The sequence below is a fragment of the Echinops telfairi genome, unplaced genomic scaffold (assembly GCF_000313985.2).
Source record: "Echinops telfairi isolate 266 unplaced genomic scaffold, ASM31398v2 ScPeMD7_7457;HRSCAF=8495, whole genome shotgun sequence".
Lineage (NCBI taxonomy): Eukaryota > Metazoa > Chordata > Mammalia > Afrosoricida > Tenrecidae > Echinops > Echinops telfairi.
The window spans coordinates 5,756,919-5,770,837 of record NW_022111357.1 but is presented as its reverse complement, the minus strand read 5'-3'; the positions used below and the strand labels follow the sequence as shown (position 1 = coordinate 5,770,837).

General features: G+C 49.2%; 1 protein-coding gene across 1 annotated transcript in view; it reads right to left on the bottom strand.

Moving 5' to 3' along the window:
* The window catches only part of INPP5B (inositol polyphosphate-5-phosphatase B), a 67,013-nt gene extending 60,300 nt beyond the window's left edge, over positions 1–6,713 (bottom strand). The window contains exons 1-7 of the mRNA XM_045298901.1: positions 6,643–6,713; positions 6,417–6,511; positions 5,774–5,860; positions 5,367–5,461; positions 4,028–4,125; positions 3,877–3,906; positions 2,709–2,819 (exon numbers count right to left, since the gene is read on the bottom strand). Of these exons, the coding sequence (XP_045154836.1) occupies positions 2,709–2,819; positions 3,877–3,906; positions 4,028–4,125; positions 5,367–5,461; positions 5,774–5,830 (391 nt within the window). The 5' untranslated portion in view covers positions 5,831–5,860; positions 6,417–6,511; positions 6,643–6,713. The remainder of the gene's footprint in view (positions 1–2,708; positions 2,820–3,876; positions 3,907–4,027; positions 4,126–5,366; positions 5,462–5,773; positions 5,861–6,416; positions 6,512–6,642) is intronic.
* Between the last annotated feature and the right edge of the window lie 7,206 nt (positions 6,714–13,919).

Below are 13,919 nucleotides of genomic sequence, written 5' to 3'. Positions count from 1 at the left end.
GATTTCATTTTGCTTTGTATATAATCAAAGCTCATTGAAGCAGCTGTCAATAATTCAAACATCTATTTCATTGGGCAAATTTTTGTTTAAACATTTTATTTGGGGCTCATACAACTGTTATCGCAATCCATACACACATCAATTGTGTAAAGTGCATTTGTACATCATTCTCAAAACATTTTCTCTCCACTTAAACCCTCGACATTAGGTCCTCATTTTCCCCCTCCCTACTAATCTAGTCATTTCTAACTCATAGCAACCATCTGCACAACAGAGAGAAACACTGCCCAGCCCTGCGCCGTCCTCGCACGGGTATGTTTGATCCCACTTTCACGTGTTTTCTCAGTTGATTCTTGCAGCCGCACGAGGAAGTGAGTCTTTACTTAGAGAAGTCTACCAAAACGAAGGCTCACAGAGGTGAAGGGGCTTTCCCAAGCCCACAGTTAGAGGGCAGCCGAGATGGGTTTCAACCTCAAGGGTTTATGCAGCTTCAAAGTCCAGCCTCGTTGCTATCATTACGACTACCAGCCCTCTTAACAATTGCTAATAATCATCCTAAAGTGAGTGATCCTTATTATTTCTTTAAATCTGAGGCTAGCATTCTCCCTCCCTAGAGACGGGATTTATGGTCCTTAACCACAGGCACAGTGGGTTCTGAGTTGGGCCTCAGGGTGAGGCCATCAGTCACTCCACTGGAGAGAGGGGAGGCTGTCTGCTCCCGTGAAGCGTTACCGCCTCCGAAACCCACGGGGGGCCTTTCAGCTCTGTCCTATAGGGTTGCTATGAATCAGAGTCCACACCTCAACAGCAGTGAGGTTTTGTGGGTTGCTTGCTTTGGGGTTTTTTTTTTGTAACCAGGTGTTCAGGCACTATAATTTTATTTTAATTTCCTTTTCTCATCCTAAGTAGTCTGTATCTAAAGTCCTGGGAGACTCTAAGACATTGGTTCTCAACCTGTGGGTCATGACCCCTTTGGGGGCTGAATGACCCTTTGACAGGGGTCACCCAATTCATAACAGTAGCAAAATTACAGTGAGGAAGTAGCAATGAAAATAATTTTATGGTTGGGAGGGGAGGGTCACCACAACAGAAAGCACTGTATTAAAGGGTCACTGCATTAGGAAGGTTGACAACCACTGGTCTAAGGTAAGATCACCAGCTGGTCCCCAGGAAGCTCAACAAGAGGCCCTGATGACAGGCCCCCTCCACCCTGCAGCCCTGCAGAGACAAGATGCTCGCTGGAAAGGAAAGAGCTGATCACCAGACTCGCTGCCATCAGTCACTTCTGACTCAGTGGATAAACGAAGCCTCCTCCGTGCCTGGTGGCAGGAATTTGCATACGCTGGGGCAGCTGTCCTGTATAAACTCTCCTTACCTGCTGGCCCATCTCCAGATGGAAACAAATTCTGCCCTAGAGGCCACTGCTTTCTCGTGGCAGTGAACGCAGGAAGCTTTCCCTTGGCTGTGGTGGGCAGGGGGAGGCAGTGAAGAACTCCAGCATGCTCCCCCAGCCCTCCTCTTCGCCACTCCCACCAAATGCCCGCCCCAAGACCCTGCAAACGTGAGGTGCTTGTGGGATTGGATGGTTACTCATACTGTAAATAAAGAGCGTGGCACCCTAGGGGTGGGGGTGGGATCATGCAAATAAGATATATAGAACCATAATGAGGGATTGATGTGTTTTGTCAATCGGCTAAGCTGAAAATGAGCCATCCCAGAAGCAGAGGGAGATCTTACTAGCATCAGGAAAGAAGAACCCAGGGCCTTGATCCAAGAGACGGAGAGATCTGTGCCACTGGAGACGTGATACGGGAGAGGAGCAGAGGCAGTAGAACCAGGAGACCAGCAGGAGGCAGCACAGTGGAGAGAGAGCTGAGTGCCTACAGGCAGGAGGCTAGCTGATGGTGTGGGTTTTGCCTCCCAGCACTTGTTAGGGTGGGGTGGAGCTAGGGCTGCTAACTAGAGGGAAGTGCCTTGGGGTTTAGGCTTATTGTCAGGCAGGATGCCTAGACATTTATCAGCAGAGCTGAAAGAGCTTTGTAGCACTTGCCAGAGCAGGAGGGGAGGGCTGAGAGGCTGAGCCAGAGACTCTGCACATCAGCAAAAGCAGTTGAGAGAAGGCTGTCCTCATCAAAGAATTGATGAGCAACCTGAGCATCCCTGATCCTGAATTGTAACTAGGTATTTCTCTAATAAGGCTCAGAACTGTGAGTGTGGTCTGTGAGTTCTGTGTGACCATGGCACCTAATGATCGAACTCTGCGGAGAAGCAGAATGTTCCAAGGGAAGCGTGGTTGGCGTAGGCATTGGTCTTTACCAATTAGAGAAGGAAGCGGTCAGAGAAGAGGCATGTCTGATCTCTGCCTCACAGAAATCCTTCTCGGGCTGTTGATCTTGCTTCTCTCTCCCCCTTGTGAACTTAGAAGAGGGCAGACACCATCCTCATGCCATTTTTATAGTTGCTGACCCTGCTAACATGTAAGATTTCTACAACAGGAGCGCAAAGAGGCCCTTCTGGGAGCAAAAGCAGGTCTAGAGACTAGCCAAAAGAAAAGCCAACACTAGTGGGCTGGTGGGCAGGGAGCCTCATGCCAGCAGCTCTGAGAGGGCTCAGGAAGTAAGGATTTGAATCAAAAGAGTAGAAAGTCAACTTGAGTGTAAAGTTCACCACCCAACCATATCCCCATGGGATCCTGGGGTCTTACCCACCTGGACAGGCCCTGGCCACTTCTTGGAGGAACATCCTCGTATGTGAGCCAAAGGGTAGCTTGAACATGAGGCTGAGCACTGCCGTATCCAGCTGGACAGTCACATCGGAGCCTGCACGAAGGAGGAAGGCGATGAGCCCTTCTTAGCTGCCAGGAGCCCAGACCTTGCATTCATCTTAAAGCTTCAACAACAAAAACACCTCATTGCTACCCGGTCAGTTCTGACCCACTGCAACCCCATAGAGCAGAGCAGAGCTGCCCTGGTGGGTTTCTGAGACAGGAGATTTTTACAGGAGACAGTCTCGCCCTTCTCCCCAGGGTCAGGCTGATGGTTTGCAACTGCTGACTCCGGGGTGGACAGCCCAGCCCATAAGCCATTCCAGCACCAAGACTCCTTCTCTTCAGGCTAGAGTTTCTAAAACGGAGAATCGTCAGCCCAGGCTCCTAAAACCCCTTTGACTTTTAAGCAACTCACTCAAGGCTGCTGATGGGGAATCCAGGGGCCGTCTGTGCGTGGGCTCCACTTAAAAAGGCACCACCAGCATTCTGAAAAGCCCATGAGCCTCACCCCCAGCAGTTCAAGATGAGGCTGGAAAAGAACTGCTTTTCTGGATGTGTAGACTCTTCCCACACGGAGGAGCGGAAGGCAGATCGAGACAGACACGAGAACTGCCCATCAAGCAGCCTACCTGGCCGTGCCAAGCGCAGTCCTGGGCACTGGGGAGCGTGGTGGTGAGAACAGATTACTAGCAAAGAAGATGGATGCGATAAGTTATTACAAACGATGCCGTGACTGTGGCAGAGAGGTGCCGAGGCTAAGAAAAAGGAACATGCATCTGTGAGAGCCAACTAACTTTAGATGTTCAGTCAAGGCCCCCTGGGAAAAACAATGGGTGAGCCGAAGTCCTGAAGGACGAGCAGTAGGGATTGGCTCAGTGGAAGCAGACAGGAAGAGAGAAACACTGTGCGTGGCCTCCCTGGTGAGAATGTCATGTGTGGGGATAAGGGGATAGGCAGCAATCCAGAGGGTCTGCAGTGCAGCCACCTGATCCTGGAGTCTTACCTGACACAGTAACAATATTGGGAGGCTCTTACTTTATTTACATCACCCATTCTTCTCTGCAGATCCCACCCTACCCCCTGACCCCACTGGGACCCAGACCACTCACCAAGGATGTAGAGTTCACCATCTGGGGACACTGTGGGGAGGGAAACAAGAACTGAGCATGCTGGGCCTGTCCCTGTTCCCCATGCACCAGCCCAACCAGGTAGAGGTGCCTTGGGGGCCCAGCAGGGGGAGTCATGATCATGCAGCGGTACCTTCCTCCAGCGAAAAATCCCGAGAGAGTGGCACCATCTGGTCCAAAGAGACATCCTCCCCGGTGATGGCCATCCTCCGGTGCGTGTAGAGGAAGAGGCTACGGGCAGGAAGCAGAGAGGCGCACACAGGCTGCTGGTTGTCCCATGGGCCCACTCCTCCGGGTCGGGGTGTCACGCTCCCTCCTTGAGCCCCTGGATTGTGCTGACCGTCCCTGGTGATGCGCACCTTCTTCTGCCTCCGGGCCCCAGCCACCCCAGTCTTACTGAGGGCAGCAAAGCCAAACTTCTCGCTGGGGTGGTGTTGGGGGCTGCTTTGTTAGCAAAACGTGTGCTCATTCTGTCTGCTGGACATTGTGTGAGAGAACCATGCAACCTCAGCCACCCCCTCCCTTCCCTGAGCCTCAGTTTCTCCATCTGTAAAATGAGGGTAGTCGATGTGAAAATATCTAAGGCCCGCTTCTTCCCAGCTCTCACGTACTGGCTATGAAACATTAGACTAGGGGTGGTACTCTCCCTCCCCCCTCCTGCTCACTTGCTCCCACTCTGCTTCCTGGTAAACGGTGGGTGTCCCTGGCATTGAGCATTTGTTCCATTAAGCAGCTTGTGCTCAACAACTCACCTAAAGGTCGGAATTGAACCTACAACACAGCGGTACCAGGAAAGAAAGACGTGATGGGCTGCTTCTTCGGTAAAGATTAAACCAAAAGAAACAAACACGCTGCCATCAACCCATTCCGACTCGTGGGGACCCTCTAGAGCAGAGTAGAACCGCCCCACTGGGTGGCCGGTACTTTTCAATCTTTACGGGAGCAGACAGCCTCATCTTTCTCCCGAGAAGAACCTTGCGGTTAGCAGCTCAGTGTGAAGCCCACCAGGGACAAGAACACCCGACGGTGCTGTTCTACCCAGTAGCACGCAGGGTCACCGGGGCGGCAGATGGACTCATCAGCGGTAGTGAGCCGATGCTTGCAGGGAGCACCTTCTGGCGTCTTAAACATCTTACAGGTACTAACGCCTAAGAATCTTTAACCTTGACAACTTGAGGTGGAGAGGAGTATGTGGCTTGGAAGTAGCACTGCCTGGATTTGAACCCAGGCAGTGGAGTAGACTCCAGATCTGGCGGGGCCTGTTAAGCTGCCCCTTCTCCAGAAGCTCCCTAGTGGGCTTGTGAGGATGAAATGCGTGCATGCTCAGAAAGGGGGTAGATAGTATTGGGACAGAATTTATTCTAGACCACTCAGGACTTGCCCTAGAAGGATGGCTGAAGCCCCCGCTGGCAGGAACAGGGCAGCACAGTAACCCTGTGCCCAGGCAGGCAGGACTGGAAGCCCTCACTCACGCGTGTTCCTGGCCACCCTGCTCCAGGCGGTGGCGGACAAGCCCCAGGAGGCGACTCTGCCGACTGTCTCCCTCACACAGCACACCTTGCACCGCCTGCTGCTCAGGGTCAAGGGAAAACAGAGGCTGGGGCTCTCCCGACCCTGCCTGCCCCCACTTCGGCCCCTGCTTTCTTCTTGCCCCCACAGATGGACTGTGTGAGCTTGGGCAAGTCACGTCACCTCTCTGAGCCTTCTCCGCCAGAGGGCAGAAGTGGATAGGAAGATTGCCCAGCACTGAGTAGACACTTAAGAAATGCCGAATGCCTTCTCCCCCTGAGTGTGGGCCTACAAGCCCACGGACACAAGACCGTCGATTTTCAAGGCCAGGGGAGGCCCCAGGCTGGGCTTTCGGTGCTCGGAAGGATATGTGGATGCAATAGTCCCCAGCAGCCAGGGTCTCCTGGATGGCCACAGACTGGTCCATGCTGGCCTCTTCTGAGCAGACACACGCAGCCTGTGGAAGGTAGATGAGCAGCACCTTGGGTCAACAAGTTACCCAGGCGATGGAGCTGCCTCAAAGGGCTGTGGGCAAGGGCTGTGGAGGGTGAAGGTAGAGTGGAGACCCGGTTCTTCTCGTTCCCTCAAGTGGGGACTTTGAAAGTCCCTAGGGAGAAGCCCCTACCCCCCTTTGTCCCTGGTCTAACTCATTGCCCTCAAGATCCCGACTCACGGTGGTGCTACAGGACAGGGTAGAACGGCGCCGGTGGGTTTCTGAGACTGTTACTCTTTACAGAGTAGAAAGCCTCATCTTTCTCCCACAGAGCAGCTGGTGGTTTCAAACTGCTGATCTTGCCGTTAGTTAGCACCCCAATGAGATGTGCCATGTAGGGTATGGCTCTTTCTCAGGGAGGACATCCAGTTGTTCGCGAGCGGGGCCCAGTCTTCCTGTGGGATATGGGGGGCATTGATCCTGGGATGGGATTCTGTTTGCTTTTAGGGTGTCTGGAATCCGTTCTGCTGGTGCCTTTCTGCAGGGCGGTCTCCATGGGGTTCAGGGAAGATACACTTACTTTGGGGAAGGGAGGGTCCTAGCCTGTTCCTTCTCCCTTGGCGATGGACGGGCATCTGGAGGCCCCTCATCCCCACGCAGGCCACGTTGCATCAGCTGCCGGACAGGAAAGCGGGGTGGGGTGTGGGGGGGAGCTCGATCCTGACCTGGCTTCCTCCCTTGGGCCCAGCCCTGCCATGGCTCCCCTGCTCCCAACCTGCTCCCAGCCACTTGCCATTGCCGCCTACCTCCAGAGCTGTCACTGCTGGGCGCGGGGCACCCAGGCCCACACTGGGCCAGAGACTACGATTCCCAGAGCTCCCTCTCCCCCTTACAATGGTCAGCCAGCCTACAAGTCCCAGCATGCCCCTATCAATCGTGGGAGGCGGGCTTCCTGCACCCATTAACCACTTAAATCCTGCGGGGTTGAGGGTGGAAGGGGTCCGATACAGTGGGGTCCCTATACGGAAATGTTTCTCCAATGAATACTGTAACCCTAACTGCTGGATCTCCTCGTTCTGGGCCATGATCTCCTGCCTGGTGCCCTAAAGGAAGGTAAAATGCATTTTAATTTCCTCCTCAATTCTATCTCCAACCCCTTTCACTTCTGGCGGGCCAGCCCTGGCCTTGACCGAAACTGAAACCGGCCTCCTCTCCTGGCCTCCGGAAAATAACTGTTGGGTTACACCTTAAAGGAAAACACACGATGAAGAACCAGTACCCCCATATGTCAGATGGGGAGAGTGAGGCTCAGATGGCACCGTTTGACCGAGGCCCCGCAACTAGCAAGTGGCAACACTGGAACTCCCTTGAAAGTCAGCCTCCAAGTCTTGTGTCATGTATACTGCCACCTAGTCCAGGCCACCTCCGAGTCACCTCGTCCCCCCCCACACCCCCTGCAGAGCAGCTGGTGGTTTGGAACATCTGGCCTTTAGGATCACAGCCTACTGACTAACCATCCTGTCCCCAGGGCCACTGTGTTCTGCCACACACTGGCGTGCGCTTCCTTCTTTAGCCTCAGCCTTGCCTGCCTCCTGGAGGCTGTCAAGAGGGCAATGGATGTAAACACACTTTTTAAAGCAAGGATCAAAAGGGCCAGCTCAGACCAACAATTTGGGGATAGGTCTCTCTCACCTATTGACTTTTCACTAAGCTGTAAGGCTGTATGTCTTTTCTTCAACCCCCCAGCACATTTTCTGGCACACAGTTGATCCTCAAAACATAATGAATTAAATAAATGAATATGTTTACTCCTAAACTTTGCCTTAAACTGAAAGAAGAGTCCGTGGGCCAGCCTGGGCATGGGGTGACCAGAACAGCTTCTATCAGTACCCACTCCCCTTTCCCTAAGCTAGAGTTCCCCATTAATGATCAGTCTGATTTGATGTTACACATACAAACTCTTTCCAGAAACCTTTTCCTAAAAAAATACGAAGCGCCAATAGAGCTCAAGTTTGTTTAGATACCGTTTCAAACTCATGGAGGTGATGATGCGGGAAGAGGAGGTTGGGAGTCACTGAGGAAAGTAGGGGCCACCAACTCACACCTCATGCTTAGTATCTGTTACAGATCAAATTATGTCCTTCAAAGATATGTGTTATAAATGACCACCTAACCCTATGTGGCCATTGTTAGGGGCCATCAGGTTGGTTCCTACTCTTTTAGGGTACAAAAAAGACTGAAATCCAAAATATTATCGAAGGAGAACATTTATTAAGTTTTAAAGGGACAAAGACAATACAGACACAGACATATCATCCAGATGAGGGGGCCATCAGCATGTAGGTAAAATGGCATCCCAGGATTCGTGGTCAGGGTGCTAGTTAAATAAGGCATGGAACAAAGGAAATCACAAATCCATGATTGGTGGCAGGTCGATACATTACAGTCACAGGTGGGACTACAGTAGCAGGAATGGGACCACGACTGGGACATGGGCATTATTAGACAGAAGGGCTTACAAGATTGGTCCAGGGCCTTCTGACCTTGGCAGTCAGGGCGAGACTGACAGGGCATGACCCAGGACTATGCAGCACCCTGTACTGTCCCCAGGACAGTGACTTCCACCAAGGCAAGCCCCTAAGAGAGACTGCCCCTCCTTGGACTGGCTGGAGAGGCAATCTACACTCCTGGGCACTACCTAAGGGCAAGATTATCTACATCCTTGGTTAGAGGATAAGAAAGAATTAAATGCTTGATTTAAGGGCTTAATTTAGATGCTTGATGAAAGGCTTGATCTATTTGGGACCCTGCAAATAGATTTGGGGTTGTCGATGGCATCCATAGCCTTTTGCAAATCAGAGTGCTCAGAATTTAAGCTTTAATACACTACTCAAGGTGACTTTCTCTACAATAGAACAGAACACTGCCCAGTCCTGTGCCATCCTCACAATCTTGCTATATTTAAACCCACTGTTACAGCCACAGTGTCAATCCATCTCATTAAGGGGCTTCCTTTTTTTTTTTTTTTTTGCTAACACACTACCAAGCATGATATCTTTCTCTAGAATCAGTCCTTCTTAATAACATGTCCAAAATACTAGAGATGAAGTATTGCCATCTGCACTTCTAAGGAACACTCTGGCTGTACTTCTTCTGGCAGTCCATAGTATATTCAATATTCTTCCCCAAAACCTTAATTTCTTCTTTGGTGTTTTATAACCATTGTCCAGCTTTGGCATGCAGATAAGGTGATGGGAATACCACGACTTGGATCAGGTGTACCTCAGTCCCTAAAGTAGAATCTTTATGAACAAGTTAAATCGGACAGATCTTCTGCAGCAGATATGTCCAATGCAATCTATCATTTGATTGCTTGACTGTTGTTCTCATGAGCATTAATTAGGTCTCCAAGTAAAATGAAATCCTTGACAAGTTCAACATTCGTGGTCAAAAACTACATTTCGAGATATATCCTGAAGTACAACACTGTCCGTGACAGGATACCATTCAGCCACCTACAAGGAAAACAATTCATGTTCAAATGTACACACCAACCACTAATGCCGAAGATGAAGAAATACTTCTCCATTCTGGAATTGATCAACATGCAATTAATTAGTGGTGACTGGACTGTGAACGTTGTCAACTAAGAAGGATCAGTGGTTGGGAGAACATGTTTCCTTTGCTATATAGTGTTGTAACAAATAGCAAAACTGGGTGGCATTAACCAGAGATGCAGAAGAGGCAGCACCCTCACAAACCCGGAATTGCGCTGGGCAGGGCTGAGACTTCAGAGCACACGTTTTTCCTGCTAGGAGAGCATCGAGCAACTCGCTCTGAGCTAGTGCACCCAGGGGCATCACCCAAGAAGATTCTCTGTAGTCACAGTGCATTTTTTCATAAAAGCAGTGTCACTTGAACCTGATTTTCGTGATGGCTGAATTATGAGAACAGTATACAGCTGGGAAATTCTGTCTCCTGCTCAGGAAAAATGCTGCAGAAACTGTTGTGATGTTGAACACAGCTTACGAGGTCAGCGCTATGGGGAAAACTCAAGCGTACGAGTAGTTTTCTTATTTCAAAAAAGGTGAAATGTCAATTGACAACAAACCTAATTCTGGATGTTGACTCGTAGTGCATTTGGAGTGCGTTCCACCAGGTCAGACTGCTATTTAGAGGCCCTGAAAAGATAGCGTAACAGTGTGCAACAGAATAGGCCTGGTTTGTAGCAGATAGGCGAGTGGTTTTGCCACCGTGACAACGCACCTGCTCATGGAGCCGCCTCAGTGTGCCAGTTTTTGGCAAAAATCAGCATGCCTCTCTTGCCCCACGCACCTTGCTTGCCTAGCTTCTGAGAATAAAGCGGGTCCGGGAAGGACAGTGAGTTGATGACATCGTGGAGAAAAAAACGAGGGCGGTGCAGCCAGCCAGCCAAACAGGTGAGCTTGAAAAAGGGTTCCAGGAACCGAATCCCACATTTGACACACATCTTAAATGTAATGAAGAACACTTTGAAGGTGATAGGTTGTTTTGTAAAAAGAAACTTAAGTATATAACTTTTTAAAAATCTGGGTCTTTTTGGTGTGTGGGGTACCCCCTCGTATTTTCTCACAAATAAGCTAAAAGGTCGGAGTTAGGGCGGCAGCTCTAGGAGGCGCTGTCTCTCGTAGGCTCTCCGGGAAGGCCTGGTCTTTTCAGCTTCTGTCATACAGTGCCTGGAGCTCTCCATGTGTCTCGGCATCGATTTCACTCAGCCAGAATCTGAAACAATTGGATGGTACTGGGTTGGGTTTTTTTGGTTTTTCTTTTTTTTTTTTTTTGCTCCTCTGATGGCATGTTTAATTTCTGTTATATCTCAAAAGAGATTAACTTAAGACATATGTCACACTGTTAGTAGCTTTTTTTGACTCTCTGTGTTGCTCTTTCCATATAAGTTCATAAAGATTTTCGACAGCTTTATTGAGGTATAATTTACATATGATGAAATTCACTTGCTTTTTAGTATACAGTTCAATTATGTCTAGTAAGTTAATAGAGTTGTACAACCATCATCATCCAATTTTAAAACGTTTCCATCACCCCCAAAAAGACGTTTTGTGCTGATTTGCAGTCAATTCCAATGTCCCCTCCAACCCCAGGCAATGACTCATCTACTGTCCAGCGCCATAGATTGGCCCTTGTGGGCATTTCATGTAAGTAGAATCATGTATACTATATTGCTTTAGTGTCTGGCTTTTTGTTGTTAGCATGATGTTTTCAAGGTTCGTTCATGTTGTAGTCTTGAATATATACAACTCATTGCCATCAAATCAATTCCAACTCATAGCAACCCTACAGGACAGGGTTGAATTGCCCCTGTGGGTTTCTAAGACTGCAACTCTTTATAGGAGTAGAAAGCCTTGTCTTTTTCCCACAGAGTGGTTTTTGGTTTTGAACTACTGATCTTGCAGTTAGCAGCCTAATGTGTAAATACTGTGCCACCAGGGATCATCCTGCTGCTGTATATGCAGATGTAAATTTTCATTTCTCCACTTAGAAGTGAACATGGAAGGTTTAGCAGGATATTGTGGATTTCATTTCTTAGGTTGTGTTTTTTAAAAAAAAGAATTTTATTGGGGGCTCTTCTATCTCTTATCACAATCCATACATTCATCCAGTGTGTCAAGCACATCTGCACATATGCTGCCATCATCATTTTCAAAGCATTCTCTTCCCACTGGAGCCCCTGATATCAGCTCCCCATTTCTTCCCCACCCCCACAAACCCTTGATAAGTTATATTTTCATATCATACATTGTCTTCTGTTGCCCTTCACTCACTTTTCCGTTGTTCGTCCCCCTGTGAAGGGTTATAGGTTGATCCTTGTGATTGAATCCCCCTTTCTCTCCCCACCCTCCCCTAATCCTCCTGGTATCTCTACTCTTATTGTTGGCCCTGAGGGGTTTATCTATCCTGGATTCCCGGTGTTGCCGGCTCTTATCTGTAGCAGTGTGCGTGTTCTGGTCTAATCCAATTTGTAAGGTAGAACTGAGGTCATGATAGTGGGGGGGAAAGGAAGCACCAAAGAATTAGAGGAAAGTTGAGTGTTTCATTGGTGATATACTGCACCTTGACTGGCTCTCTTCCCTGTGACCCCTCTGTGAGGGGATTTCCAGTTGTCTACAGATGGGCATTGGGTCTCTACTCCATGCTTCGCCCCCCCTCCTTGTGTTTTACAAAATCCCTCCAAATTCCTTATCCTTCAAACCTAAAAAGTGGTTTGAGTGGTTTTAAAAAAAATGTAGGAAGAGATGTAAGAGCCCCCAATAGAAGTATTTTTTAAAAAAAGAGGACAGGTAAAATTGAAATGGACTTGCTCTTTAGTGACAAGCAAGTTCATCTAAAAATAAAAAAAAAAAGGAAGTGAACAGACAGATTTCCTCCCTCTCCCTCCCTGAAGGAGCCCTGTTGGCTTAGTTGGCTTAATGGTTAAGCTTTGGGCTGATAGCTGCAACGTCAGCAATTTGAACCCATCAGTAGCTCTGGGGAGAAAGACTTGGCTTTTTACTCCTGCAAAAAGTTAGTCTCGGAAACTCACAGGGGCCATTCTGCCCTGTGCTACAGGGTCACTCTGAATTGTAATCGATGGCAGTGAGTTCCTCTCCCTGAACCTCCTACCTACCCTTCGTCTCCAGACCCCTGGTCTTAAAGCATGTCAATGCTTGATTGTACCCTGTGAGTTAGGTTAACCTGCAAGGTCAGTAGTTTGAAACCACCAGCAACTCATAGGGAGAAATACAAGGCTTTCTACTTCCCTAAAGAGTTTACAGTTTCAAAAAAAAAAAAAGAGTTTATAGTTTCATACAACTTTCTAATGCTTTCTAAATGCTTCCTCCATACCCACTCTCATGATCCCAATTCTACCTTACAAATCCAGCTAGACCAGAGGATGTACATTGGTACAGATAGGAACTACTAGAAACAGGGAATCCAAGACAGATGATCCCTTCAGGACCACTGGTGAGAGTGGTGATACCAGGAGGTTGGAGGGAGGGGGTGATGGAAGGGGGAACCGATTACAAGGATCTACATGTGACCTCCTCCTTGGGGGATGGACAACAGAAAAGTGGGTAAAGGGAGACGTCGGACAGGGCAAGATATGACAAAATAATAATTTATAAATTGTCTAGGGTTCATGAGGGAGGGGAGAGGGGGGAGTGGAAAAATGAGCTGATGCCAGGGGCTTAAGTGGAGAGCAAAGGTTTTGCGAATGATGAGGGCAATGAATGTACAAATGTGCTTTACACAATTGATGTATGGATTGTGATGAGTTGTATGAGCCCTAATAAAATGATGAAAACAAACAAACAAAAAACAACAAAAGAGTTTACAGTTTCAGAAACCCACAAGGGCAGTTCTACTCTCTTATAGGGTCGCCGAGTTGGAATTGACTGGATGACAATGAATTCTTATTGAGTCAATACAGGCAATTGGGTTTCCCCACATATGAACTTCTTGGGGGTACAGGAGGGATAAACGTCAGTCGCCCTGAAAGCTAGGTACTCATGTTTTGCCCCCCCCCCCCTCCCCAGTTCCTATCCCGTGCTCCTCAACTGCTCATCAGTCCTCTAGTGTCCCCGTGGGCCAAGATGGACCAGGAAGCTCCAGGTGGCCCTTGGGAGCCGGCAGTTTAATTCAGGTTCCCGGATTCCTGAAGCGTTCTCGTGGTTCTGTGTTTACAGTTTGGTTGTTAAGCAGAAAGAAAGGTGAGAGGCTCAAACCTACCAGCTGCTCGGGAGGGGAGGGGCGGGGCGGGGAAGGCGGGGAATGTGGCAGTCGACTTCTGTACATATTTACAGCCTTGGAAACTGGCACAGCCCTCTCGCTCTGTCTTTAGCGGCCCTAAGAGCCCGAAGGCACCGCACCAGTCGGCAGCGTGTTTGGTTTTCCGATTTCCTTTCGCCCCCTAGGCATCTGCACGCCGTACGGCCTCTGTGCATGGTGACCAATAGCAACCATCGCGATAGTGCACGATCTTCTCGCGGTGCCACGTTTCCGAGAGTCCCCGCGGTACTTCCGGAACGTACGGAACTCCGACGCCGCC